Source organism: Gopherus evgoodei, chromosome 5 (genome assembly GCF_007399415.2).
Source record: "Gopherus evgoodei ecotype Sinaloan lineage chromosome 5, rGopEvg1_v1.p, whole genome shotgun sequence".
Classification (NCBI taxonomy): Eukaryota; Metazoa; Chordata; order Testudines; family Testudinidae; genus Gopherus; species Gopherus evgoodei.
Window position 1 is genome coordinate 61,488,365 of NC_044326.1, and position 26,138 is coordinate 61,514,502.

General features: G+C 41.1%; 1 protein-coding gene across 1 annotated transcript in view; it reads right to left on the minus strand.

The window, feature by feature from the left end:
• Positions 1 to 26,138, minus strand: part of LOC115652277 (protein FAM149A-like) — a 133,372-nt gene that overhangs the window by 68,457 nt on the left and 38,777 nt on the right. The window contains 1 exon segment of the mRNA XM_030564108.1: positions 3,273 to 3,380. Coding sequence (XP_030419968.1) covers positions 3,273 to 3,310 — 38 coding nt within the window. The 5' untranslated portion in view covers positions 3,311 to 3,380.

Consider the following 26,138-nt stretch of genomic DNA (forward strand, 5'->3'; position numbering starts at 1 on the left):
ATGGGTATTGGCTTTTAGGCTGAGTGGGATGGGTGTATGCTGCAATCATACCTACCACCCAAAGGCTGATAGGTAGGGCCCTACCAAATTCAGAGTCCATGTTGGTCAAATTCACGGTCATAGGAATTTAAAAGTTGCTAATTTCATGATTTCAGCTATTTAAATCTAAAATTTCATAGTGGTGTAATTTTAGGGGTCCTGACCCAAAAAGGAGTTGGGGAAGGAGGGTTTGCAGTGCTGCTGCCCTTACTTTTGCATTGCTGCCGGTGGCAGCGCTGCCTTCAGAGCTGGGCAGCTGGAGAGCGATAGCTGCTGGCCACAAGCCCAGCTCTGGAGGCAGAACCGCCTCCCGCAGCAGTGCAGAGGGAAGGATGGGATTGTATGGTATTGCCACCTTTCCTTCCACACTGCTGCTGTAGAGCTGGCCCCTCAGTCAGCAGCTGCTGCTGTTCAATTGCACAGCCCTGAAGGCAACACAGAAGTAAGGGGGGCAATACTGTGACCACCCTAAAATAACCCTGTGATACTCCAACTCCCTTTTGGATCAGGACCCCCAATTTGAGAAACTGTGGTCTCCCCCATGAAATCTGCACAGGATAGGATAAAAGCATACACAAGACCAGACTTCACAGAGGGAGACCAGATTTCACAGTCCATGACGTGTTTTTCATGGCTGTGAATTTGGTAGGGCCCTACTGATAGGTTAACTTTTCTACCATATTACACTGCTGAGTGATGATAATTTTAACTATTACCAGGACACCCAGAACATGTGTATAGGCATTTACTTTACAAATGCGCCCATGTACATGCATACATCCTAAATATGTGAAAGGTGCTGAAAGAATGTGTGTCCTTCTTCACAGTAAAGTCAGTGCAGCCAAAACTGTACACGTTACAGAAAAGTAAACCTTTCAAAATCTATTAGAAACTGCATTATTTCTTATAGTAAAGTATTTAAAACTATAAAAGTTTCAATTAGTATTGCTTTATTATATTTACTGCTATGTATTATATTTTGCACATACAGAGAGTGGACTTGTGATGGTTTGGGCCCTTTGAGGTGTCACCTGATGTGCTGCGGTGCCAGAGTCAGCCTATTCTGCCAGCCTGGGTCCCCTTTACCTGGCCTTGCTGGGCTAGTCTCACAAGCCTCTTCCAGGCAAGCACACAGGCAGGGCCACACCCAGCTGCACAGAGAGACAGAGATCCTTTTTGGTGCCCATTCCCTTTAAGGGGTACAAACCCAAAGGTTTTATGAAATTAGCCCCCTCCCTCAATGTGGAGGGAAATATGCACAACTTCTTGCCCAACTCCCAGTTAGCCATTACATAAACTGGGTTATATTATAAGCAAGAAATAAGTTTATTAGCTACAAAAGGTGAATTTTAAGTGAATATAAGAGATAACAGACAGAACAAAGCAGATTACTGACCAAATAAAAGAAAATACACAAGCTAAGCTCAATATACTTAAGAAACGTTACAAAATGTAAATTCTCACACTAAATGTTATTTTAGGCAGGTTGCAAAGTTTCTGTAGTTCAGATTTCCAGTTATATTTCCTTTTCAGACTGGACTCCATCTCAGTTTGGACTCCCCCTTGCCTTCCCTTCAGGTGGCTTTAGCAATCTTTCTTCTTGGGCAGATAGGCCATGGAGAGGTGGAATCTCGTTTGCCTTCCTCCTCACCCTTAAATAGGATTTACATAAGGCAGGAATCCTTTGTTTCCCAAACTGACTCCCCTTCCCTTCCAATGGAAAATTACAAGAAGTCCCAAGTAATGTTTAGTATCAGGTGACAAGACCACCTGACTCTGTAGTGTTACAGTGTCCATAAGTCAGTGGCAGTATGGATTGTTCCCAGGAAGGCCAAGCCTTTTCACAATCCATTGTCCTCGTTGATGGGTCATCGGCCCTGTCTGGCTTTTCTATTGTCGTACCTGACGTATTAGCAGAGGGCGTCACTCAAAGTAGCATAGTTGAAATACAGATACACAGTCAACATTCCTAATTTCAGATATAGAAATGATACAGGCATACAAATTGAATAATAATATTCAGTACATCATAACCTTTCCAATGACAGCTTACAAGACCCCATCTTGCATAAAAGTATATCTCAGTTATGTCACATTCATATCATAAGCATATTTTCATAAAGAATATGGAGTGAAACACCACACAGCCCATTGCAAACTTTCAGTTATGGGTTTTTAGTTTGTCAGGAGGCTTTTAAATGGCTATACTATGGATCCTCCAACACTCGAATGCAGTGAAGATCCAGGCAGTCATCTTTGCAGACCACCCAACTTCTAGGTAGTGGGAGTTGGAGTGAGGCCTCTTTAAAGTTAGCTGATCTACAAAAACAGTTAGCTTTCTCTTCACTGAACTCTGAAGTTTGAACCTGGACTCTCCATGCTAGCTGGAGCCTCTTCACTTTGCTCTGAGGTTGTGGAGCCCAGGAGCATAGTTCAAACCCAGAGATATTTACAGGAAATCTGATTAACAAGAACTTGGGTAAATCAGGGTTATTTGCATTTTATGCAGTACAGAGCCTGTGTGTTTCTGTTCCTAGATTAAATGCTTAGAGATACAATAATAATAGTTTTATTACAAAAAGAAGAATCTGGGATTATGTTACTCAGCAAGTGGGGGCAGAGGTGCGGAAAGAAATAATAAACTCTGAGAAGCAAAGAATCATGGTTATACAAAATATTAAGTACATTGGAGAAAATGCAGACCATAGGCAAATGTTATCAACCTGAAATGCAGAGAAGACAACTTTGAGTTAAGCAGACTAATACATAAAAAGGTCAATTTACTTGCTATCTCAGCTAGTTAAACTGCTGCTTCCCTTGCATGGCATAATGTTTATTTGGAAAGTTGAAGTCCTCACTGAACACCTGTTATCCATGAAAATGACCTGGAAATGACCAATGAAATCCAAGAGGTAATCTGAAAATAATCACTTGAATTAAGAGATGATGTTTCCTGATCCACTACTCCTGCAGGAAAAGTTCACTGAAAAATGATTGATGACATTCATTTTAACTATGTTAGAGAATCTACTTCAGTGAAAAGAAACTGCACTACATTTGTGTAAACATATAGTATTAGATGTAGCCACTTTTTTCCAAAATAATAAAGCAACCTGTTAATTATCCAGATTTGCTGTAGACACACTGTAATATTTAGTTATAATGGATTATATTACCATGCTTAGCCCATTGTTCTATTATTAATAAGTACTATTTCAGAAGTTAATGCATACCAGGTAAAATTGTCAATGGCGTCCTGCACATTTCTCATAAAAATTGCTGGAAGATCTCCACTCTTCCCTGGGAAACAATGATCTGTAGATCCTTTGGACAGCCCCTTTCTGAAAACACCACAAGAAAACAATATCAATTCTATAGTCTGTACATAATCATAACTCATGTCTCACAATCAAAAACAAAGGGTAGAAACTAACTACTGGTACAGCAGACTACTGCATAGACAAATGACAACAGCGGATCTGATTTAAAAGAGGTTCAGAGCAAATGATTTTCACACTGGAATTCATACTGTAAATTCCAGTCACAAGTGAAAGAAGAGAACTCTGGATTCCTGTACAACACTCAAGAATGTGCACATATGGTGAGAGTGGTAGTACAGCGCTGTAAAACAGAATGAATTTACTCCCAAACTGGCAAATAAGAAGGCTTCTGCCTAGGAACTAGTATTATAATCAGGGATTGAAGGGCAGATCCTACAAACCTTTTGCACACAATCATCAGTCAATGGGATTATTCGTTTAAAGGAATGGAGGACTGGGTGCCAAGGTGGCAACGAAAAAAAGAAAATAAATTAGCTTTCCATTTAGTCCATTTATAGAAAAAAAAATACTGTTTTCCATCTTCCTGCAACCTGTTTTTCTTTATGGACTCAAACAACTTATTTGCAGGATTTGGACCGACGACTGTATGATTGCAGAATAAAGCATCTCTCACCACTAGACAGGAACACTGGCTGAAAAGTATCTGATCTATGAATTCAGAACAATTACTTGAATTTCGGCCTCGGACAACTCCTTAAAAGTGTTAATTAAGGAAAATGTTTGCTCAAACAATTTTAAGATATAGTAAGTCAATTTACAAGAGCTTTCCTGAGGAAAAAAAACTAAGCGCACTTTTAATGGAATTAAAGGCTTATTTTAAGAGTGGCATTAATCTGTACAGAAATCTACATGTTATTCTTCAAACATTTCTTTACCCTATATTTTGCAGTTCAGAAACCAGAGGAAAAACACTCATGCAGTATTCCCTCCCAGCACCAGAGGTATTTCAAAAGTACAAAACAGTAATTGTTCAGACAGTACTTAGTTAAATAAATGTTGTTGTTCAATTATTAACCTGCAGCTGATTTCACTGCCTGTAAAGTCTGCAGGAGAAGAAGTTACAAATATGCTATTAAGTGGAATAGGGCCTTTTCAAAGAGTCTTTAAACAGCCAGCTTAACATTTTCATTAGGAAATCTGAGATGCTAGTTAAATATCAAGATATGTGCACATATCAAAACTCTCATGAGCTGCTAAAGCACCATTACTTCAGTTCTGAAGAAATTTGGATCATTTATATTAGGGAATAGGCCATAAAATTTTTCATTACTCTGCCCTTTCCAATGTAATAAATGTTAGTGCTGATCTTCTGACTTATTTTGATTGCTTCTTATAAAATGTAGTTCTATGTCGCCACCCTCAATAGCTTAAAAAGTCTATAAACCTTAAAGTAAATTCTTTAAAATACACAGATGAGGAACACTCTACTGTTGCTTTATTGCTATATCTACTACAATATCTTACTATGGAGAGAAAAGTTAGTAATTTTTAACTGGAATAGTTGTTAGTTTACAATCCTAAACGGCTAAAATCGAACTCAGTTGTGCAATTATTAAACTCATCCGTTTAGAACATACAACACTGAGAACTCCCATATAATAGCTCTAAGAGTACCCTGACAATCATTAGACTTATGACAATCACCCAGCGACCTTAATGCTAATATACAAATAACATTACTCTGCCAACTAGCAGCCTTAAATAGTCAAATTCATGAAACTTTACCTTAGCCAGCAGACAATAAAACCAGAAATACTCCAGAAAAGCCTCTCACCCTTAGATCACATGCAGTAATACAACCTCATCTCTCTCCAAAAACCCTATCAAACATAATACTATTTTTTTTCCAATATTGCCATAATAATATAATCTCAGATAACATCTTAATTTTTGATACTTAGTTTTAGTTAAATTGGAACACAATTGCTATTGAATATAGTATTGTCAAATCATTATATAGCAATTTATGAAGTATAAATATATATTCAGAACACATACAATATTTTGCACAGACACAGGAGAGGGTTCAAAACACTATTTGAAAGGTGGCTTGATGGGACAGCTGTGTTCTATTTTGATGCAGATACTTCCCAGGCATTTTTCTTAGGTAATAAAAATAAATGAGCTAAATAAATATATACAAATAACTAATCTCTGATATTTATTAGGCTCTGCTGTGATGTTTTCATGAGCTCCCCAACATAAATTATTCCCAAAGCTCCTAACTCTAACACTGCATGTAACGCTAGAAAATAGCTTTCTATAGAGAAATCATCTTGCTTAGAAAAAAAATGGAAATAAATCTCTTTAGGAGAAATACACGCATTTGTAAACACAATATATAGGCTCAACCCTGCAACCTGTTCTGAGATGAAAAATTACTTACTCAAGTAATACCCATGTAAAGATTGTATGATCAGCCATACTATTTTCCAATTTGTCTTAGTGTTGACTGGGATTGAATGCAATGCATAAAGCCACTGTCTATGGTTGAGAAAAGTTCTATGAAAAATGACATGAGTACTGATTTCAATTGTACATATTTTGATTATTTCTAAAGAACAAAGGTCAAATACAGCATTAAGTCACTACTCAGACATCAAAATTATCATTACATACATGTACATTCCTATTTAATCCTGAATCTATCATGCCCTTTTGACTGCCTCAGTCGCACTCTGCCCTCCACTCCATCTCCCCAGCGAATTCTAAAATTCCAAACTTCTGAACAGCTTCAAAACAGACACCATTACTTTAATTAAATCCACTGGCCACAGAAATGTTTCCTTTTTTTTTCCTTCCCAGATTTGAAACTCACACCTTACACGCCTATAATTAAAATAACCTGAGGCCCCAGTTGGACAACAGTCAGTCTACAATGGTGATGGTATTCATGGTCAGATATCTTGTGCCTCCTGAATGTTAGAGAAAGAACCTCATACTTTTCAAAAGGAGAGATTCCCAAGAGACGCTGAGATCCTGAACTGGAAATCATGACATTTGTATTAATAAACAAAATCTATTTGTACAGAATTTTTAATGTAAGAGTTTTTCTTGCTCCCTCAGAGGTCTGTGTGAGTTGTTCTCCTGGCACTGGGAGAGCCTGGAGCTACAGTATGAAAAAAGTAACAATAAAAAAAAATGCAAGTGCTCTAAAACAGGCTTTTTGGCCCAGAAAAACACTTGATGGTATGGTATAAAGGCTTTACCGGTGATCCTTTGGAATGACTTATTGTTAGTAATACAGATAGTCACGCCAAATTTACACCAGTACATCTTGCTGCCACCCCACCCCATCATGTATTTTATACACCATTCACGTACCCTATTCATAATAAACTGTACACACTATCCATATTTGCATGCGTGTCCACACACTCCATATTCACACACACACAAGACACGTGTAACACAGCCCCGCACACGCACTGCCCCGAGAATTCTGACCTCCGCCTGCACACGCGCGGAGGCGAAGGCTGCTGTCTGCAGGGAGGGAGCCCCGAGGCGCGCTCGCAGCGCAGCCCCCCAGTGTTTTCCAGCCTTACCCTATGACCACCAGCTCTGGATCTCGGGCACGCCGCGGCGGGTCGGAAGTCACAGGCTGGGGGCAGGGGCGCCGCACCCCACTAGCCACGCGCATAAGAAGCGCAGAGAAGAGCAGCGCCCGGGCTCGCAGCAACCCAGCAGGGTCCCTGCCCCTCCTGGCGGCCCCAGCGCGGACGCGGCTGCAAGCAGCGCCTCCCTGTCATGACTCATTGTGACCCTCCATCTCTCGTCGGGAGAGAGGCCGGGGCGGGTGGGAAAGGGGTCTGGGGGGTCGGGCTGCTCCGGATCCGCTGCAGCTTCACCCTCCGCTCGCTGCGAGCCCTTCGCGCCAGCCGCAGGTGGCGGGGAGCGGAATTCCACAACAGCTGCAGTAAGCGGGGCGGACGAGCGGGCGGGTCCTGTCCAGGGCGCGGCTCACCCCTGGGCAGATACTGTGACTCGCGGCCCATGCGCCAGGAAACCCCACTCTAGCCAGCCTCCTCCATTGCCCTAACAACCCTCGCCACACCCAAGTGACCAACCCATCCAGCTGCCAGACCCTGCCCTCCTTTCTCACCCACTAGGGAGAGCATTGACCACTACCCCATCACCCTCCACCCCACACCCGCCCCTTCCCTCCTACCAATTATTCCCCTCCTTCCAGGAGCAAGAGCCTTAATACCCTAATGCCAATGCCCCCTAAACCCAACAAAGCCCTAGCCATCCCCCAAGAGTGCCAGAGCAATTTGTAGAATAGGAGTGCTGAGAGCCATTGAACCAAACTGTTAACCCTCTGTCTAATGGAAACCACTTCAAATCAGGGGGTGCTAAAGCTTCCCTAGTTCCAGAACCTATGCCAGCCTCCCACCTTTGTGTTAGCCAATAAGAAAAGCCAATTTCACCATCCTAACACACACTTGCCAAGTCCTTCCACCCCACATGACATCAGAGTATGTTCCCCCTCTTCCCATCCCACCCACAAGGGAGGGAAGTACGGAGGAGTTTTAAGGATACCAGTGGCTCACAGAAACCTGTGCAGGTCAAGTGCACTGTCCCCCTTCTGCCCCTTCTTCACAGGATTTTCAGAGCATGGCTGTTGCTGGACTACTCACCAGGGTCCAGATTCTGCCAGCATTGAGTAGCACTTTACTGCCCTCCTAACCATACTGAAATGACAGGATTAGTCACAAAGAAAAGTACTACTCACTGAATACTAGGGGTTGAATCTGGCCCACCTTATTTGGATGGGAGAAATGCAAAAATAAAACAAAAACCAACAGAGGTAGGAACAATTGCTACCAGACACAGTGGTTTTAAAATACTCCTGTTCTGGAAATAGTACCAGGCATAGGGTGGAATGAGCTACAGCATCAGTCCAGGCAACAAGAATGTATGCACACCCTCCATGCACAGTAAACCATAGATATATGGAGAAAAGAAGATAATTCGTATCACTCTGGGGAATGATGATGATTCCTCCTTTGTCCAAGTGTTAGAATTTTTATTTCAAAAGCACCATTTAATAAAGAAATTCCAAGGAGATTTCCACCAATTGACTTTAAATGAAGGTTTATTTCAGAAATGAGTTTCTAATGCAGTTTATTCACTACAAAATTCCTATACTTGCCCATGGTCCTGGCAGGTGTAGCCTATTGAGTATTTCGTAAATGTACCATTTAAAGATTTCTCTGTACCTAATGATATGCCTTATTAAATAATTCCACACACTCCCACTCCTACCCTCATTTCCCCAGCTGTTTCTGAAGCAATTCCTTTATGCTTGGTTTGATGCAAGAGAAAGGTAAAGCACCAGGTAACACCTACATCAGGCCTTGGCTTTCCTTTGCAGGGATTAATGAATTTGGGAAAACAAGTCAATCCAGAGCAAAGAGTTGGCTAGCAGCCTCTCCCTCAAAATCCTGCAGTGGGGGCAGGAGGAGGGCCATCTCAGATAAACTAGTATGGATTAATTTTCCCCTCCACTATCCCAGTTTAAAGTATAGCTAATCTTCATGCTACGGGCAATGGGGGAAATGTGTGTGACTGCATATTTACTCCAGAGCACTTCCCACTGCTGCCAGTGTACAGGTTCCAACAAAACATGTACATCTCAGATAAATACTGTACATCTTTCCATAAACAAATACTACCAGGAAAGGGAGAGGTCTCAGGGGAGCTAAAAATAAACTGCTAAAATAGGAGGAATATATAACAATTTGCTAAGTTATATTAAAATAATATTTTAATCTTGAAATGTAATATTTAGATTATAGGGGGGTTTATTTTGGTTTGTTTTAAGAGGAATGAAAAGGAAAGTATGCAGAAATATTTCTAATATTTACGAATACAGCTATCTTCACAGATAAGACTGAAAAACATTTACTTTACACATTCTTCTGAACCACTACAACACTAAATAATAACAAACACATTACACAATCCAGGCAATAAACACAAAAGAGCATTACAACATAATTTTAATTGTAAGCCACTATGAATAAAGACACTAACAAAATGCAGCTGATGAATTGCACACTGTATATCTGAGTATAAATGAGAAATATTTGCTTTGTTCTAGGTGGCTATTTTGTTTATCAGAGTGTTACACTAACACCACAATACAGCAGCCCTTAGGGACAAGTCACTTCAGTTATAAGACCCTAATTTACAGTTCCTTACAACAGTCTTTAAAAAAAACCAAAAAAAAAAAAAAAGAGGGTGACATTTTTCATATTTGGTCACAGTTTAGTGACGAATATTATGAAGAAAATTTGACAAAAATTCCATTCAGTTGCCTGAGTTACTGGGGACAGGGGGATTTTCACCAGGTAAAACATTATTTTTTCCTCTATTTAGATATCACAAATACTAAGGGGAACCAGGGAAGCTGAATCAGATGGATCACAAAGGGAAGAACCACTAAAGCCATAATTCCAATGTAGAGCTCCAATAGTGGTAACAATTGTGAAAGCTGCAATTAGGACATGGTTACCATGGTATCTTAACACACTTATGGAATGGACTAGGAAGAGGACAGGATTGTGGCTAAAAGGGGGCCAGATTTTCATCCCCTACATGGAGTTCAAGTAAAAGGGTTTTGCACAGGAGTGCAAATACAGTGGCTTGGAGGACAAAAATCCCCTCACTCAAAGAGGAAGGCAGGGCATGGAGCACCTGCACAGGTTGGGGTGCAGTGAATTTCCCAAGGAGGGATGGGATGTTAAATACAGTATCATTCAGTGGTCATTAAGGGCTACACCCTGCTCTAAACAAGGAAAGAGAGAGAGAAAGAATGCATGGCTCGTAAGGCCTCTACAGAGTGTGCTGGGCCCTTCTCATTGCTTCCTAGCCACTCACCAGGCAGCATCTCTTTCATGACCTGTACTATCATTAAGAGTTTCTACCATCCCTCCAAGTGGAAGGAGTTTGGTGTGGAAGTCTATGCAGATTGAAGCATCATTAACTCCTGTCTCAATATCCTTCACTGTTGGAGTAGAGTGTTTTGCGTAGAGTGATTGCTTCCCCCTCGCTCCATCCTCAGTATGTTTCCTGAATGCGAGCTGAAGCCCAGATGTGTGGAGCTGGTGCAGAGTGCCTTTTGCTGGCTCAGAGAAAATGAAGAGTGCATGGTGTGTAGGCTCCACTGTACCCCTCCATGTTCTTTTTTACTCTGTTTTGTTTCAACACCTTGAGGTAGAGGAGAATATAGGGCCTCAAATGAGAGAGCAGAAGCATATGGTAGTGCATAATGCCAAAGAAGTTGCATAGAGGGTGCTGAAGTACTCATGGAAGAATCTATGGGCAGGAGAAAATACTGGGCTCTCTATAGGAAGGGTACAAAAGAGCACCAGAGGTTTATATAAAAAAAGAGTACAGAACTGCTGTGTTTACACAGAGTTCAGGAGTGCATGAGGGTATTTTAGTTTATAAACTCCTGAAGGCAGGGACTGCCTCCTTTTGTGTTTGTACAATGCCTAGCCTAATGGAGTCCTGGTCTATGACTGAGCCCTCTAGGTGCTACGAATGCAATACAATAATATCTATGAAATAGGTCTGGGAACAGTTTAGGGGAATGTGGGAATATTTCAAAAGTCTCTAAAATGAGTCAGCAACCTTTGAGAAGTGGTGTGCCAAATCTTCATTAATTTAAGGTTTTGCGTGCCAGTAAAAGATTTCACATGCCAGACCGGCAGTGCAGGCAGCAGACAAAACCCCAGACCAGCAGTGGATGGGGTTCCAACCGCCAGCCCCGCTCAGCCCTGGTCTGGGCTGTTGGCCCCGCTCAGCCTGCTGCCGGCCGAGTTCTCTCCATCTAGGCCAGCAGCGGGCTGAGCGGGGCTGGGATCCTGGTTGGCTGCAGCGTGCCACTAAAAATCAGCCCATGTACCACAGGTTGCCGACCCCTGCTCTAAAAGGATGTTTGTGATCATAATAGGAACCTTAGGAAATTGACAGATTCAGGAAAACACTGAGGAGCATCTACAAAGCTGGAGCACCTAAATGAAGTATTAAACAGGAGGGGTGCAGAAGAGGTATTCACAAGGGATGTTGAATTACATGAGGGAACTCTGAAAATGTGGCTGAAGTGCACAGGAAGGCTTCTAAATGGTGTGCAAAAAGCATCAAGAATTTAAAAAGAAATAGAAGATCACAGGGTCTCTCTATAAGAGGTGTGGTAAAAGTTTCTAGGGGAAAGTTGTGGTGCACTTCAAGGTCTCTAAACAGGAAAAACAGACTACTGAAATTTTCAAATGAATTAACAGAAGTGTATGGCTGTGATATAGAAGTGAGGTCATTAGAGGAAGGGTACAAAAAAGGACTTGGAACTTCTACAGTGAGCATATATGGAAGTGTATGCATGATCTCCAACAGAAAGGGATACTCAGAGCAAAGGAAAGAAAACAGAGGAGCACAAAATTTTTAAAATTAGGGTTGTTGGATATACAGGAACTACAATGCTTCATGCAATCTTTAGACTGGTAACAAAGCACACTGGAGAGAAATACGGTGTGGCAACATGAGGTCTTTACAGGTGAATTCAAGAGCACGCTGACTGTCCTTAAAGGGCAAGGCAACCACCCGCAACTCTGTCTTTCTTCCTTTTCGGACTCATTTCTCTCTTCCATTACAGCATACTAAGCAACAGAAGAAAATTAACAATCAACATGAATTTGCCCAATACAGTCTTGAGCAATATTTTCCCAGAAGCACTGGCTACAATAGTGTAAATTAAACTAGTTTTGACTAATCATCTTCAAGCTGCTGCTGCAAGCACATCTGAGGCAATAATACTCCGGAGGAGGACAAATACAATGTTGCTGATGGGAGAATCCTGTGAAAATAACTATCAGTGTGTGTGGGGAATGTGATGGGGAGGGAAACTGCAAATGCGGCAAATGTAGGAGAACTGCAATATCATATCTAGTTTAAACTCCTGTATCCTCAGAGAGTATACTACAATAGATGTTAGATAACTGACTATGCTACAAAATGAATCCTTAAGAAGAAATCAGTGGCAAGCTTCCATGCCTGAAATGACAACTGCAGTCACCTCAACTTCCTTTTTTTCCTCCTCTCAAGTTATATCTTGTGCCTTAAAATATGCATTTTATAGTGGTTTGCAAAGATCTAAAGAAAATATATTTCTAGAATGAAGATTGTAAATTACAACTCTTTTACATCAAGAAATAAATAAGAATAAGATCATATCAGCTGAACAAGTGGGTGCCAAAGGAAACGAAATATTAGAAGAAAAATATTTAGTGATTCTAATATGATTTATTGCAGGCTGTAACATACATGCTCTAGTTTGCCAAAGGCAATAAAACCCAAAGAGGAAGTTCAAGATATAAATAATTACAGATGGAAAAGGGAAGTGAAAAAAGGCTGTCTATAAAGCTACCATGTGAAAAGCTTAAAAAAAAAAACGAAAACAATTGCAGATGCTGATTCCTTTTATTTCTCTAAAGCCATGCAGTTCGTTGAATGGCCATTTTACCACATTTATTAACAAAGAACAGTATGACCTAGATTGCATGTGGTAACAAACAGTTCAACAAAGCTTCCTTTAAAGGGGGTGGGGGGCATATTGCACAAAATCACTATCATCACTCCAAAAAATAATGCAAATGGGAATGCCACTTGAATTTACAGTCCCAACAGAGTTACAAAACCTCCACAACTGTATTTACAACTTAAGCTACCTTAGTACATTATAATTTACACAATAAATATTTGCAGTGCAATACAAGGGACAAAAGAGTCCCTCCCCTGAAAAGCTTGCTACCTAAGAAATTGACCAGCACAGGTACAGATATATAAAATCATAGAAGTGTAAAACTGGAAGGGACCTCAGTAGGTCATCTAATCTGCCTTACACTCAAGGCAGAGCTATATAATAACTTGACCATTCTTGGTAGGTGTTTGTCTAATCAGCTCCTAAAAACATGCAAGTATGGAGATTCCACAACCTCTCTAGGCAATTTGTTCCAGTACTAAACAACCCTGGCAGTTAGGAAGTTTTCCCTAATGTCCAAGCTAACCCTCCTTTGCTACAATTTAATTCCATGGCTTCTTGTCCTATCTTTAGAGGTGAAAGAGTACAATTTTTCACCCTCCTCCTTGTATCAACCTTTTATGCACTTGAAAACTATTATAATGTTCCCTCTCAGTCTTCTCTTCTCCAGCCTAAACAAACCCAATTTTTTCAATCTTGCCTCACAGGTCATGTTTTCTAGACTTTTAATAATTTTTGTTGTTCTCCTCTGGACTTTCTCTGATTTGTCCACATTTGTCCTGGAATGTGGCATCCAAAACTGGACACAATACTCCAGCTGAGGCAATATCGGTATGGAGAAGAGTGGAAGAACTACTTCTTGTGTCTTGCTTACAACACTCCTGCTAATAAATCCCAGAATTATGTTTGCTTTTTTTTTTTTTTGCAACAGTGTTACACTGTTGACTAATATTTAGCTTGTGATTCACTATAATCCTCAGACTGCTTTCCTTTGTAGTTCTTCCTAGGCAATGAGGGGAAGGAGAGAGAACAGGAAGAGAGAATGAGAGTGATTACAGTAAGATCACATTATTAATATTTTAAGGATTAATGCACATAGCATTGAGAGTTTCATGATTCATTTTCAATGTCACTACTTAGCAGGGGAAACTAAGGTTTACAGATCTCACACTATGTGAGGGACTTGACAGAGTGGAGAGATGGCAGAGAGGGTCAAGAAAGGAGTTCCAGACTTAGGAGTCACATAAAAGAAAGTGAGGAGAAGAACATGTGAGGAAGAAATGAAGGAGGTTATTAGAACTGTGGCTTAAGCTGAATGAAGAGGTGAGGGGAAGAGTGAAGAGGATGGGGAGGGGCATCAAAATAAATGCAAACGGAGAGAGATGCAAAAACTAAGACTATGTCTGTGCTACAGGCTTCTGTCAGTATAGATATATGTTGATTGGGGCATGAAGAGGTGTGATCACTGACTGACAGCTATGCTGACAGACATCTGTAACGTAGATACAGTTATACTGGTAAATCTGCGCTTTTACTGGTGTAGCTTGCTTCACTTGCAGGGATTATTTTACCATACTGGTACAGAGCACATCTTTCCTAATATAGCTGTAGCCATACTAGGAGTTCTTCGTAAGTGTAGTATACCGGTATTCCTAACAGTAAAGCGCTGCTCGTGTAGACTTAGCTTGAGTTGTGTATGGCGTTAAAGGAGTTTGAATTTGTTACAAAAAGCAAGAGAAAGCCAGTGAAGAGGGACAGAACATAATAATGGAGATAGATGGGAAAATGATCTGACACCTAATTTTGGACAAACTAAAGAGGAAGAATAATCAGGGAGACCAGAAAGGAGGAAGTACTTTAAATTCAAGAAAAGAAACTGGAATTGATAAGAATGGCTTGAGGTGGACAGCATCACAATAGCAACCATCTTATTTGATTTGGACAATGCGGGGAGGATGACGTAGGGTACCCCACTTCAGCAATGCTAAGAGTATGGTCATTGGCACTTTCTAAGTCAAAGTTCCCCCAAGCCAATGGTTCATTGGGCAGACACAGTGAAGGCAGGTCAGTTTCATAGTCAACAGTACACAGGGGAGTGACGTGACCAGCATCATGTCTGACTGTAAGGGATCAGGGCATAGGCAGTCTTGCCTAGAAGTCACAGCTGGGCCAACCTATCTGTCAAGGATGGCTACAAGGCAGAAGTCAGCAAGCAGGGATCAGAATAATCACAAAAGACAAGATCAATAAGCAAGAGTCTGGGTCAGAGTCCAGAGATCAGAGGTAGTTAGGCTGGAATCAGGACGCAAGAAGAAAAGTGAGAGTCAGGTAGGGGTTGGAGACTGGAGATCAGAAAGATAGTGAGGTCTGGAGTCGCAGCAGGCCAGAAATCTGTGTAGTTGCCCAGACAACTTCCTGTTGTACCCTCTAGGGTTAACTAGAGAGTATGGGCCAATCAGAGGGTCGCAGGTTGCTGTCACTCTGGACAGTACTTCTGGCAGCACCTAATCTCCATAGTGCCCCTTGGATGTGGCAGTGCATGGTCTCCTGGTGCAACATCACCTGTCCCAGGCCCTGCAGACCTGGGTTCTAGTCACATGGATCAATACATTTCACACACTCTCACACACACACACCACTTCCTCTGGGTTGGCCTCAGGCCTGTTTTATCCAGCTGGTCTTGAGGAAACCTTTTTACCAGGTCAGGGCATGACATGGGCAACAGCAATACTCTTCAGGATCATGGCCCTCCCAGTCACTGAGATAGTACAGTCTCTCATTCTGCAGTTTAGAGTATGGGATCGTATGGACTATCCTCATGCCCTTGGACCTGGAATGGTGGGGGTGACTGTTTGGACTGGTCAGGAAAAGGATCCTCCATTTAAGGCTTCAGGAGGGATACACTGAAAACATGATACGTCTTAAGGGATTGAGGGATCTGCAGTGTGAAGGTTACAGGGTTGATTTGCTGATAAATCCAGAATGATCCAAGTAACTGGTGGTCTAGCTTGCAGATCAGCCTGTTCATACAAAGATGTTTTGCTGCAAGCCAGATTATCTGGCCCACTGTGAGAACTGGGCCTTCCTGGCATCAACAGTTCACATACCACTTGTAGTCCCTTTTCACGTCTTCACGATGGTCTTTAAGCTCCTCCTGGACAGGATTAATTCATTGGATCCAGTCAGTGGCTGCTAGGTTTGGGCAGGCTGTCAGCAAAGTTGGGCGGAAGTGAGGGTGGAACCCATAATTTGCAAAAATGGGACTCTGCCCCGTGGAGGCATGGTCAGCATTGTCGTACAAAAACTCAGCATAAGGCGGGGGGAAAACAGGTATCAGAATGGTAGTTGACAAAGTACGTTAGGTATTGCTCTAGTACTTGATCCACCTTCTCTGTCCGCCCATCTGTCTGAAGGTGGTACGTAGAGTAGGTAAAAGCACAGATGTTCAGTAACTGGAGCATTTCACGCCAAAAGCATGAGACAAACTGCTGATCTTGGTCCAAGATAATACAGTCCAGAAGACCATGAAGATGGATTAACATGAACCACCAGCAGTTGAGCCATTGCTTCAGCAAAGGGCAGGGCACCAAAGGAGATTAAAGGCATCATTTTGCTCACTTAGTCCACAATGGTCAAGACTACCATGTGGCCATCAGAGTCAGGGAGTTCGTGGAAATCCGCGGTGATCAATGCTCAGGTTATAGATGAGGAGAATGCCAATGGGGTATCTTGCCAGGTCACAAGAATCAACATAATCCCAGACTTCAATTTGTATATGGGGTCACCAGAAGAAATGGAAAGCCACGCAGGAAGTCTTAAGGCAGCAAAAATAGCCCAATAATGGAATGTCATGGCACATGTGACGCACTTCTAGCCTGGGATGCCCTGGTGGAATGTAAGTACTCACACTGAGTTATGTGATTGTATTCCATGTGAATCATTGCATTTTGATTCTGGCTCTCATTTGTTCAGGCTGTTCCATCACCTCCTGGGTTTACAGATCATCCCACAAAGCAGATCAGATTAGACCAATAAGGTCTTGGTGTATTGCAACACTAAGGAAATCGCAAATTTTTAGGAAATAGGGTGTCTCCTCATGTTCTTGGTAGCAATCACCCTTTTGGGATAAGGCATCGTCTTTCCCATTCCTGGCTCCTGTGTGATAGGTAATGATGAAATCAAACCAAGAGAAGAAGAATGCCTATCTGAGTGGTCTTTGGTTCAAGGTTCAAGTCTTATGAGGCTAATCAAGGTTATTATGGTCAGAAAAGACTTGCATCAGGTGTCAGATTCCCTTGAGGTGATGGCACCATTCTTCAAAGGCTGAGTTAATCACAAGTAGTTCATTGTCTAATATTTCTTAATTCCATTCAGCAGAGGTGAGTCTTTGGGAGGAGTTTGAGCAGCAGTACAGCACTTGCTGTAGCCTGCACCTCTGAATGAGCATGGCCTCAATGACAACATTGGATGCATCAGCCTCCACTATGAATGCCTGGGACAGATCCATATGTACTCGATCAGGAACAGTTATAAAAGTGGGTTGGGCTATTCAAAGGCATGGCGAGCTTCAGGCATCTAAACAAATTTGGTGGCTTTCCAGAGGAGGTTTGTCATGGTGGATGTTTGCCCTGAGAAGCCTGGAATGAACTATCGATTAAAAATTTGCAAAGTCCAGAAAGCTCTAACTCCCAGGGGGACCTGGGAACTGCCCAGCTGCAGATGGCCTCCAGCTTTTGCGGGTCCATCTTAATGCCCTCTGGGTAAAAGATAACCAAAACATTCTGAGGAGGACTGGTCAAAGGTACATTTTTCCAGTTTCACATATAATCTGTTCTTCTGTAGTCTTTTCAAGATGGAACGAACATGGTAACAATATGTTTTCAAAGAACCCTGATCAATAATATGACACCAAGATAGGTGACTACATACTAGCCCAGAATGAAGTATTGAAAGGTTATGGGAGCACTGGTCAGACTAAATGCCATTACTAAATATTCGAAGTGCCCATAGCAAATTCAAAAGGCCGTCTTCCATTTGTCTCCTGCTCTAAGGTACAGTAGGTTGTAAGACCTCCAGAGGTCCAGTTTGGTGAAAATTCAGGAAGACCATACATGATCTAATAATTCTGAGATTAGGGACAGGGGATACTGGTGTCAAACTATCACGTGGCGTAGGACCCGACAGTGTATGCAGAGGCGTAGCATTCCATCCTTTTTCTTAACAAAAAGGACCAGAGCCCCTGGCAGGGAGGTGGAGTGCCAGGTGAAGCCCTAGGCCAGATTTTCCTGGATGTATGAACAAAGAGCTGCCAGTTCTAGCTCAGACATTGCATAGATCCCTCTGTAAATGACCTTCATCACAGGATGCAGGTCTAAGGGGTATTCATAGTCCCAGATGTAGCATGTCTGCATTTTTCCTGGGAAGCTTAGGAGCAATTCCTTCTGGCTAGCCAATGCCAGAAATCTGTACGGTTGCCTAGACAACTTCTTGGAAAACTCTCCAGGGTTAAGTAGTGATCATGGGCCAATCAGAGGACCACGGGGTGCTTTCACTGTGGAACCTTTGTGTGGTATTTCCTGTGGCGCCTAAGCTTCACCAGAGGGAGACCATGCAGAACCTCATCCAAGGAACACTGTGATGTGGAAACATCTGCTATCCCAGACTCTGCAGGCCTAGGTTCTAGTCCCACATATCCTTACACTTGCCTTTGACTGCCCTAACCCAATGGATCAGGTTTTCATTTTGCAACTGGGTGAACTGGAGCTGGCCGTTCAGTGTAATATCAAGAGAGATTTAAACACATGATCTTCAGGCTTCTAGTCAAGCACTTTAACCACTCAGCCACCAACAATTTTGTTTGTTTTAAACTTAACTGGGTTTTTATTCCCCCTCACAAGCCTTCTCTCAATAGTGAGGATTTAAGAACCTAGCAAAATTCCTGATACATATATAAAATTAAATTCTATATAATAGCATCTGAATAAAGGAGAGATGGAGAATGCAGTCCCTTACACATGAAATTTACTGTTTTTTAAAGGCGTATTTGGCACTTACATCCTACAGTGATAAGCAGATTAGAAATACATAGACAGACAAAGAAAAGGGAAAGTTATCTTGCCGTTGAACATTTCATGAGTTTTCTCTCTGAGTCGGGATGTGATATCAGGGTTCTAAATCAAGGGGAAACTCAGGAGAAGTGAAATTGCATTTGTAAAAAGAAGTTTATTACATTAAACAACAGGAAAGAGCATGGCTGATACCTGATGCCGGTTTCAAGCTGTATGCATACTCAAATATGAAGATACTGGGTCAGATTCTCAGCTGGTTTAAGTCAGCACAGCTCTACTGAAGTTAATGCAACTACACCAATTTGCACTAGCTGAAAACTAGCTCTGTTTATGTGTAGAATACAGCACTGTATAATACATTTGTTAGTCTCTAAGGGCTTGGCTACACTGGAGAGTTGCAGCGCTGGTGATGGGGTTACAGCGCTGCAACTCACTCTGTGTCCACACTTGCAAAGCACAGCCAGCGCTGTAATTCCCTGGTTGCAGCGCTGGCTGTACACCTGGTCTGCTTGGGGTGTAGCGATTCCAGCGCTGGTAATGCAGCGCTGCTCATCAAGTGTGGCCACCAAAAGCATTGTTATTGGCCTCCAGGGTATTAGGAGGTATCCCAGAATTCCTGTCCACAACAAACCAGAAGAATGGCTGAACTCCGATCTCCCCATAGCTACTTAGCTAAAAAACAAACACAGCTGCTCTTTGCTCCAGCGAGCAAGCAAGCGGAGGCAGGGGAATTGCTTTGGAATGTTCACAGCTGTTTGCTTGAGAAGAGAGGGGAGAGGGTAGTCCATGTTGAGCAGCTGCTTATGTGGTCTAAAGGCTATTTAGGAATTCATAATTTGCATTTAGTGAATAAGAGACAGGTGGGGGAAAAGGTCAAAACTTTTAAAATGATTGAAGGTAGGCACTGTGTATCTTCCAAGTCCTTAGAACTTGCAAGGCAGGGAGCTGAGAACAGTGTCAGCTCCAAAAATCCACTCTCTCTGTCTCCCCCACGCTCCCTGTCACACTCCACCCCACCCCCCTCTTTTGAAAAGCACGTTGCAGCCACTTGAACGCTGGGATAGCTGCCCACAATGCACCACTCCCAACAGCGCTGCAAATGCTGCAAATGTGGCCACACTACAGCGCTGGTAGCTGTCAGTGTGGCCACACTGCAGCGCTTTCCCTACACAGCTGTACGAACACAGCTGTAACTCCCAGCGCTGCACATCTCCAAGTGTAGCCATACCCTCAGGTGCCACAAGTACTCCTTGTTATTTTGCTGATACAGACTAACACGCTACCACTCCAAAATCTAGCATTGTTATAGTTACAAAACTAGATGGTCACTAGATGTCACTATTGTTCCATAAAAGAGTGCACGGACATTTCACTGGAGAAATTCATGGATGTCTTCCATAGCAACATTTACATGGCTAAAAGGAAACTTTAATGCAATGATGGTATTTACCTTGTCACAGAACACTGTGATGAAACTAAAAGGCTTGAAATATTAATTCTCCACTAGAGATGGACCTGCATCCAAACCCAGCATCTGATCCCTCTTGCCACAAAATTTCAGTGGGGATGGGGTGGAGTAAAAGGGGGAGTCAAAATCTAGATCTGAATTTTGCAGCTTTCAGGCCTACCATGTGCCTCTACTTTATAGCAGGGGGACTAGAGGTCAGTAACACAGAGTGTTATTCTGAGCTCTTTTACTGTCCTGCTATGTAAGTTTGGGAAAGTCACTGACCCTTTCTGTGCTTCACTTCATCCACATAATAAATGAGTATATTAATATTACTTGCCTCAGACTTTTTTTTTTTAAAACACCGAGAGCTTTGAGATCCATGAATGAAAGCCACACTATCAGAAGCTTGTTCACCTGCACATCTACCAATGTGATATATGCCATCATGTGCCAGCAATGCCCCTCTGCCAAGAACATTGGCTAAACCGGACAGTCTCTAAGCAAAAGAATAAATGGATACAAATCAGATGTCAAGAAATATAACATTTAAAGACCAGTCGGAAAATATTTCAACCTCCCTGATAACTCAATTACAGACCTCAAAGTCTAATTCTCCAACAAAAAAACTTCAAAAACAAACTCCGAGAAACTATTAGAATTAATTTGCACACTGGACACCATTAAATTAGGCTTGAATAAAGACTGGGAGTGGATGGGTCATTACGCAAAGTAAAAACTATTTCCCCAGGCTAATTTTCCCCTACTGTTACTCACATCATCTGTCAACTGTTGGAAATGAGCCATCCTGATTATCACTACAAAAGTTTTTTTTTCCTCCTGCTGATAACAGTCCATCTTAATTGATTACTCTTGTTACAGTTGGTATGATATGGCATTTTCTCATGTTCTGTGTATATATATTGGCTTGCCAATTACAGAACCAGTTTCTCCTCTCTTGGTTTTCACACCTCAACTGCTAGAACAGGGCCTCATCCTCCCTGATTGAATTGACCTCGTTATCTCTAGCTTGCTTGCTAGCACACATATATATACCTGCCCTTGGATATTTCCATTACATGCATCTGAGGAAGTGGGTATTCACCCACGAAAGCTCATGCTCCAAAACGTCTGTTAGTCTATAAGGTGCCACAGGATTCTTTGCTGCTTTTACATATCTTCCTACTGTATTTTCTACTGCATGCATCTGATGAAGTGGGTTTTAGCCCACAAAAGCTTATGCTCAAATAAATTTGTTAGTCTCTAAGGTGCCACAAGTACTGCTGTTCTTTTTGCTGATACAGACTAACATGGCTACTACTCTGAAACTTATCACTATAAACTTTGTCATCTTGCTGAACAAATGAACCACACAATGTCTTTAACATAAAAGCAATATATACAATCTGAGGAGACTAAATATTGAAAAAAAATCCTTTGACACTAATTTGGGAGAATGAATATTGATACCCAGTTTTTGCTTGTTTGTTTTGGTTTACCCGATTAAAAGTATGTTTGTTATTTCACAGAATCACTTTGCTAAGTGTAATGCTCATTCTGAGTAGTCTCATGGAAGTTAATAAGACTACTCATGGTAATGAGTGGCATACCTGATAGTAAGTGCTTACAGTTCACTTCCTCAAGCAGAAGCAGTAGGTCTTGGGACCTGTAATGTAAACTTAAGTTCCTTCCTTTCGAGTGCATAGCAACAACTAACACATCTGATTTTAGCTTATACTTTTGAATTATTTTTATTGTCTTTTGTTTTATTTTGTCCGTAGTGCACTAGCCTTTCACAATTATGGCCTAATCCTGCATGCCCTCATTCATATTCTATGCAAATAGTATCTGAAGCCTTTCTCACGGCTGAATGACTGCCAAATTTTGGACATCATCCTGAGGTACTGTACATGGTTTGAATCTAACATTACCCAAAAATAGAAAATGGGAAACAAAAAACTTGGTAACAAAACTGCCTGAAAGCAAATACTAAACTTTAACATGCAATAACCTGAGTATTTGCTGAGTATTAACTCATGCATTTTTCATCTTGACTAGGTGCAAAAAACTTGTTTTTCCCAAAGCAACAATGTCATCTGTCAGATGATGTATTACATACGTTATTTCTTAGACTGAGCTTCTGAAAGCTACTGAGATAAGACATACATACTTAGAAGTTCATTTATCTTGGGAGGCAAATCTGACATTTTATCAAATTTTAAATAAATTATTAATTAATGTCAAGAAAACGCAATCATCTTGATTAACTACAATAATAAAGAAAGCTAATTAGTGTTTTGGTAGAGGTGTTTTATTTCTTTTGGATCTGATAGGAAGCATTTACTGCAGCAGGATCGAGTGTCCCTGGAACTGAAGGGGGAAGGAAAAAAAAAAAAGAAGTTGAATAAAATTCTTGGAAATGGTCCAGAAGGCTTTTAAGCACATCAGTAATAAGAATACAATGATAAAATAGAGGGAAAACACAATTACTATTCTTTTCGCATACAATGGATTTCTTTTATCATCATAATGATTATATCAAAGTGGTCAGTAAACCTCTCTTTTCTTAATCCAAAAAACCTTGATCATACAGGCATCATCAGAACTATTTGATCTACTGTATCTCAGGTACTACTGAGCAGCTAAGATAAGGGTGTACTTTAGAGTTTGCATTGTTTCAAATAAACCTCCACCACTCACAGGAGGTCTGAGCACAGCAGCAGTGCTCAAGCTATGTTTGGAGCAGGCCAGAGGAAGAGTCTGCTCTAACTTGTGCAAGGAGCCAGACTAGCCCCTGGCAGCCAGGGCACAGGAAGGCCCATACCTTGGTCACTGTACCAGTCTCACCAACAGCACATGGGGTAATTTGGTCCAACATGTGTGCAACAACAGACCAGACAAAAACTTGGTTTAATCTGGGTGGGTGTTCAGAGGTACAACAGGACAGCCTGTGCCCCAGAGCAACTGCTATCCCAAGACATGCACACAAGGTGAGTATACTCCAACAAATCAATATTTAATGTGTGATGCCTCAGACAATTGATGTCCCTGACCTTCTTGCAACTCATATTGTACCAAATACCAGACTGAAAACTATCCCCACAGGCGTACTACTGTATATTTGCCTATTTTGGGGATTGACACCTTCTTTCAAAGAATCTGGGTGCTTTAGAAAGGGCCATTTTCACAAAGCTGAGAACAATTATGAGCCAAATCAGCTAGGGAGGTGGAAGAAAAAAATGCAAATATCTGTGAATGGTTTATTAGATGCTCAAAAAACAACAAGAAAGAAAGAAGTCTGCACTGTTTAAAAAACAACAACCTGGCTTAGAGAGGAAGTGAAGGCAGCTATGAAAAATGAAATATATGTAACAAATGAAGGAAAGTAAAAATAGTAATGAATATAAATCAGAAGCTAGGAATTGCAGAAAATTGGTAAGGGAAACAAAGGACACATGTAAAAAAAAAATCTATGGCCAGCAGAGTTGAGGATATTAAGAAAGGTTTTTTAAGTATATTAGGAACAAAAAGAATCCTGAAAATAGTATTGGTCTATTACTAGATGGAAATGGTAGAATTATCAGTAATAATGCAGGAATGTCAGATGTGTTCAATAAATGTTTTGTTGTCCTATATATGGGTGAAAACAGTGATGTAGTCATATCATATGATGATAAAACTCTTCCCATTCCACTACTATCTCAGCTTAAGTGGTCGGTATGCAACCGCAGCCCCTGGCTTGAAGGGGTTTCCGTCATATACAGGGTTTACAGTTCAACGGCTCTCAGCACCCCCACTGTGTAGTGTTCCGCCCCCATCTCAGCAGCTACCACATTTAGAGATTTTTAAATCAGCAGGTCCAGATAACCTGCATCCAAGAGTTTAAAAACAACTGGCCCCAGAGCTCATTGGACAATTAATGTTGCTTTCCACTAACTCTTGGAACACTGAGGAAGTTCCAGAAGATTAGAAGAAGGCTAATGTTTTGCCAATATTTAAAGAGGGCAATCAAGATAACTTGGGTAACTACAAACCTGTCAGTCTGACATCGATCTCATGCAAAATGATGGAGAAGGTGATACGGGACTCAATTAATAAAGAATTAAAGGAGAGTAATACAATTAATGCCAATCAACATGGGTTTAAATAGATCCTGTCAAACTTTCTTGATGAGATAACAAGTTTGGTTGATAAAGGCAGTAGTGTTGATGTAATATATTTAAACTTCTGTAAGGCATTTGACTTGGTACCGTATTATATTTTGATTAAAAAAATATAACAAATGAAAATCAACATGTTTCACATTAAATGTATTAAAAACTACCTAAATACAAGGTCTCAACATGTAATTGTAAATGAGGAATCATCATGGAGCATGTATGTTTCTAGTGGAGTCCAATGGGATTGATTTTTGGCCCTATTCTATTTAAAATATTTATCAATTACTTGGAAGAAAACAAAATAATCACCAATAAAGTTTTAAAAGAACAAAAAGATTTGGAGAATAGTAAATAATGAAGAGGACAGGTCACTGATACAGAGCAATCTGTATTGCTTGATAAGTTGGGTGCTAGCAAACAAACGTGTTTTGATATGGCTAAATATCAATGCACACATCTAAGAACAAAGAAAATAGACCACACTTACATGATGGGAGACTCTATCCTGGGAAGCAGTGGCTCTGAAAGTGATTTGGGGGTCATGGTGGATAATTAGCTGAACATAAACTCTCAGTGTGACACTGTGGCCAAACGGGCTATTGTGATCCTTAGATGCATAAAACAGAGGAATCTCAAGTAGGAGCAAGGAGGTATTATTGCCTTTGTGTTTGACACTGGAGCACCTTACTGGAATATCATTTCTAGTCCAGGCATCTGCAGATAAAGAAGGATGTTGATAAACTGGAGAGGGTTCAGAGAAAAGCTATGAGAATGATTAAAGGATTGGAAAACATGCCTCATAATGATAGACTCAATGATTTTGTATCTGTTTAGCTTAACACAAAGGCAGCTAAGGAGCAACTTGATTGCAGACTAGAACTACCTACATGGAGAGCAAATATTTGATAATGAACTCTTTAATCTAGCAACATAGGTATAAAGAAGAGCCAATGGCTAGAAGATGAAGCTAACAAATTCTGACTGGAAATAAGGTGTAAATTTCTGTAAGTGAGCATAATTAGCTATGGGGACAATTTCCTTAGGGTCATAGTGGATGCTCCATCACTAGCAATTTTTAAATCAAGATTGTATGTTTTTCCTAAAAGAACTTCTCTCTTTCAAACTTGAATTATTTTGGAGAAGTTGTACGCACAGAAGATCAAACTAGATTCATAGATTGTAAAGGACAATTCTGATAATCTAGTAGTGGCCAATGCTGGAGACAGGGCACTAGTTTAGCTGCATCATTGATCTGATCCAGTGTGGTGGTTCTTATTTTCCTCTGAAGAAAGCCAATATAACAAAGAGCTAATGAATTCATTTGTTCAGCAATTTTACATATAAAGTCTGGTCACTTCCCTGATCTAGTTATGGATGCATAAAATTTTCCTGGTCACAAACATTGTATTAAATTGCATAAAAACAAGAATACGGTCACTGTTAGCAGATACCCACTTTGCTTTCATACATAAACACTTGAAAATAACTCACTCACACATAATATGCTACCCATACCAAGATCAATAATCTTCTGCTATCAGG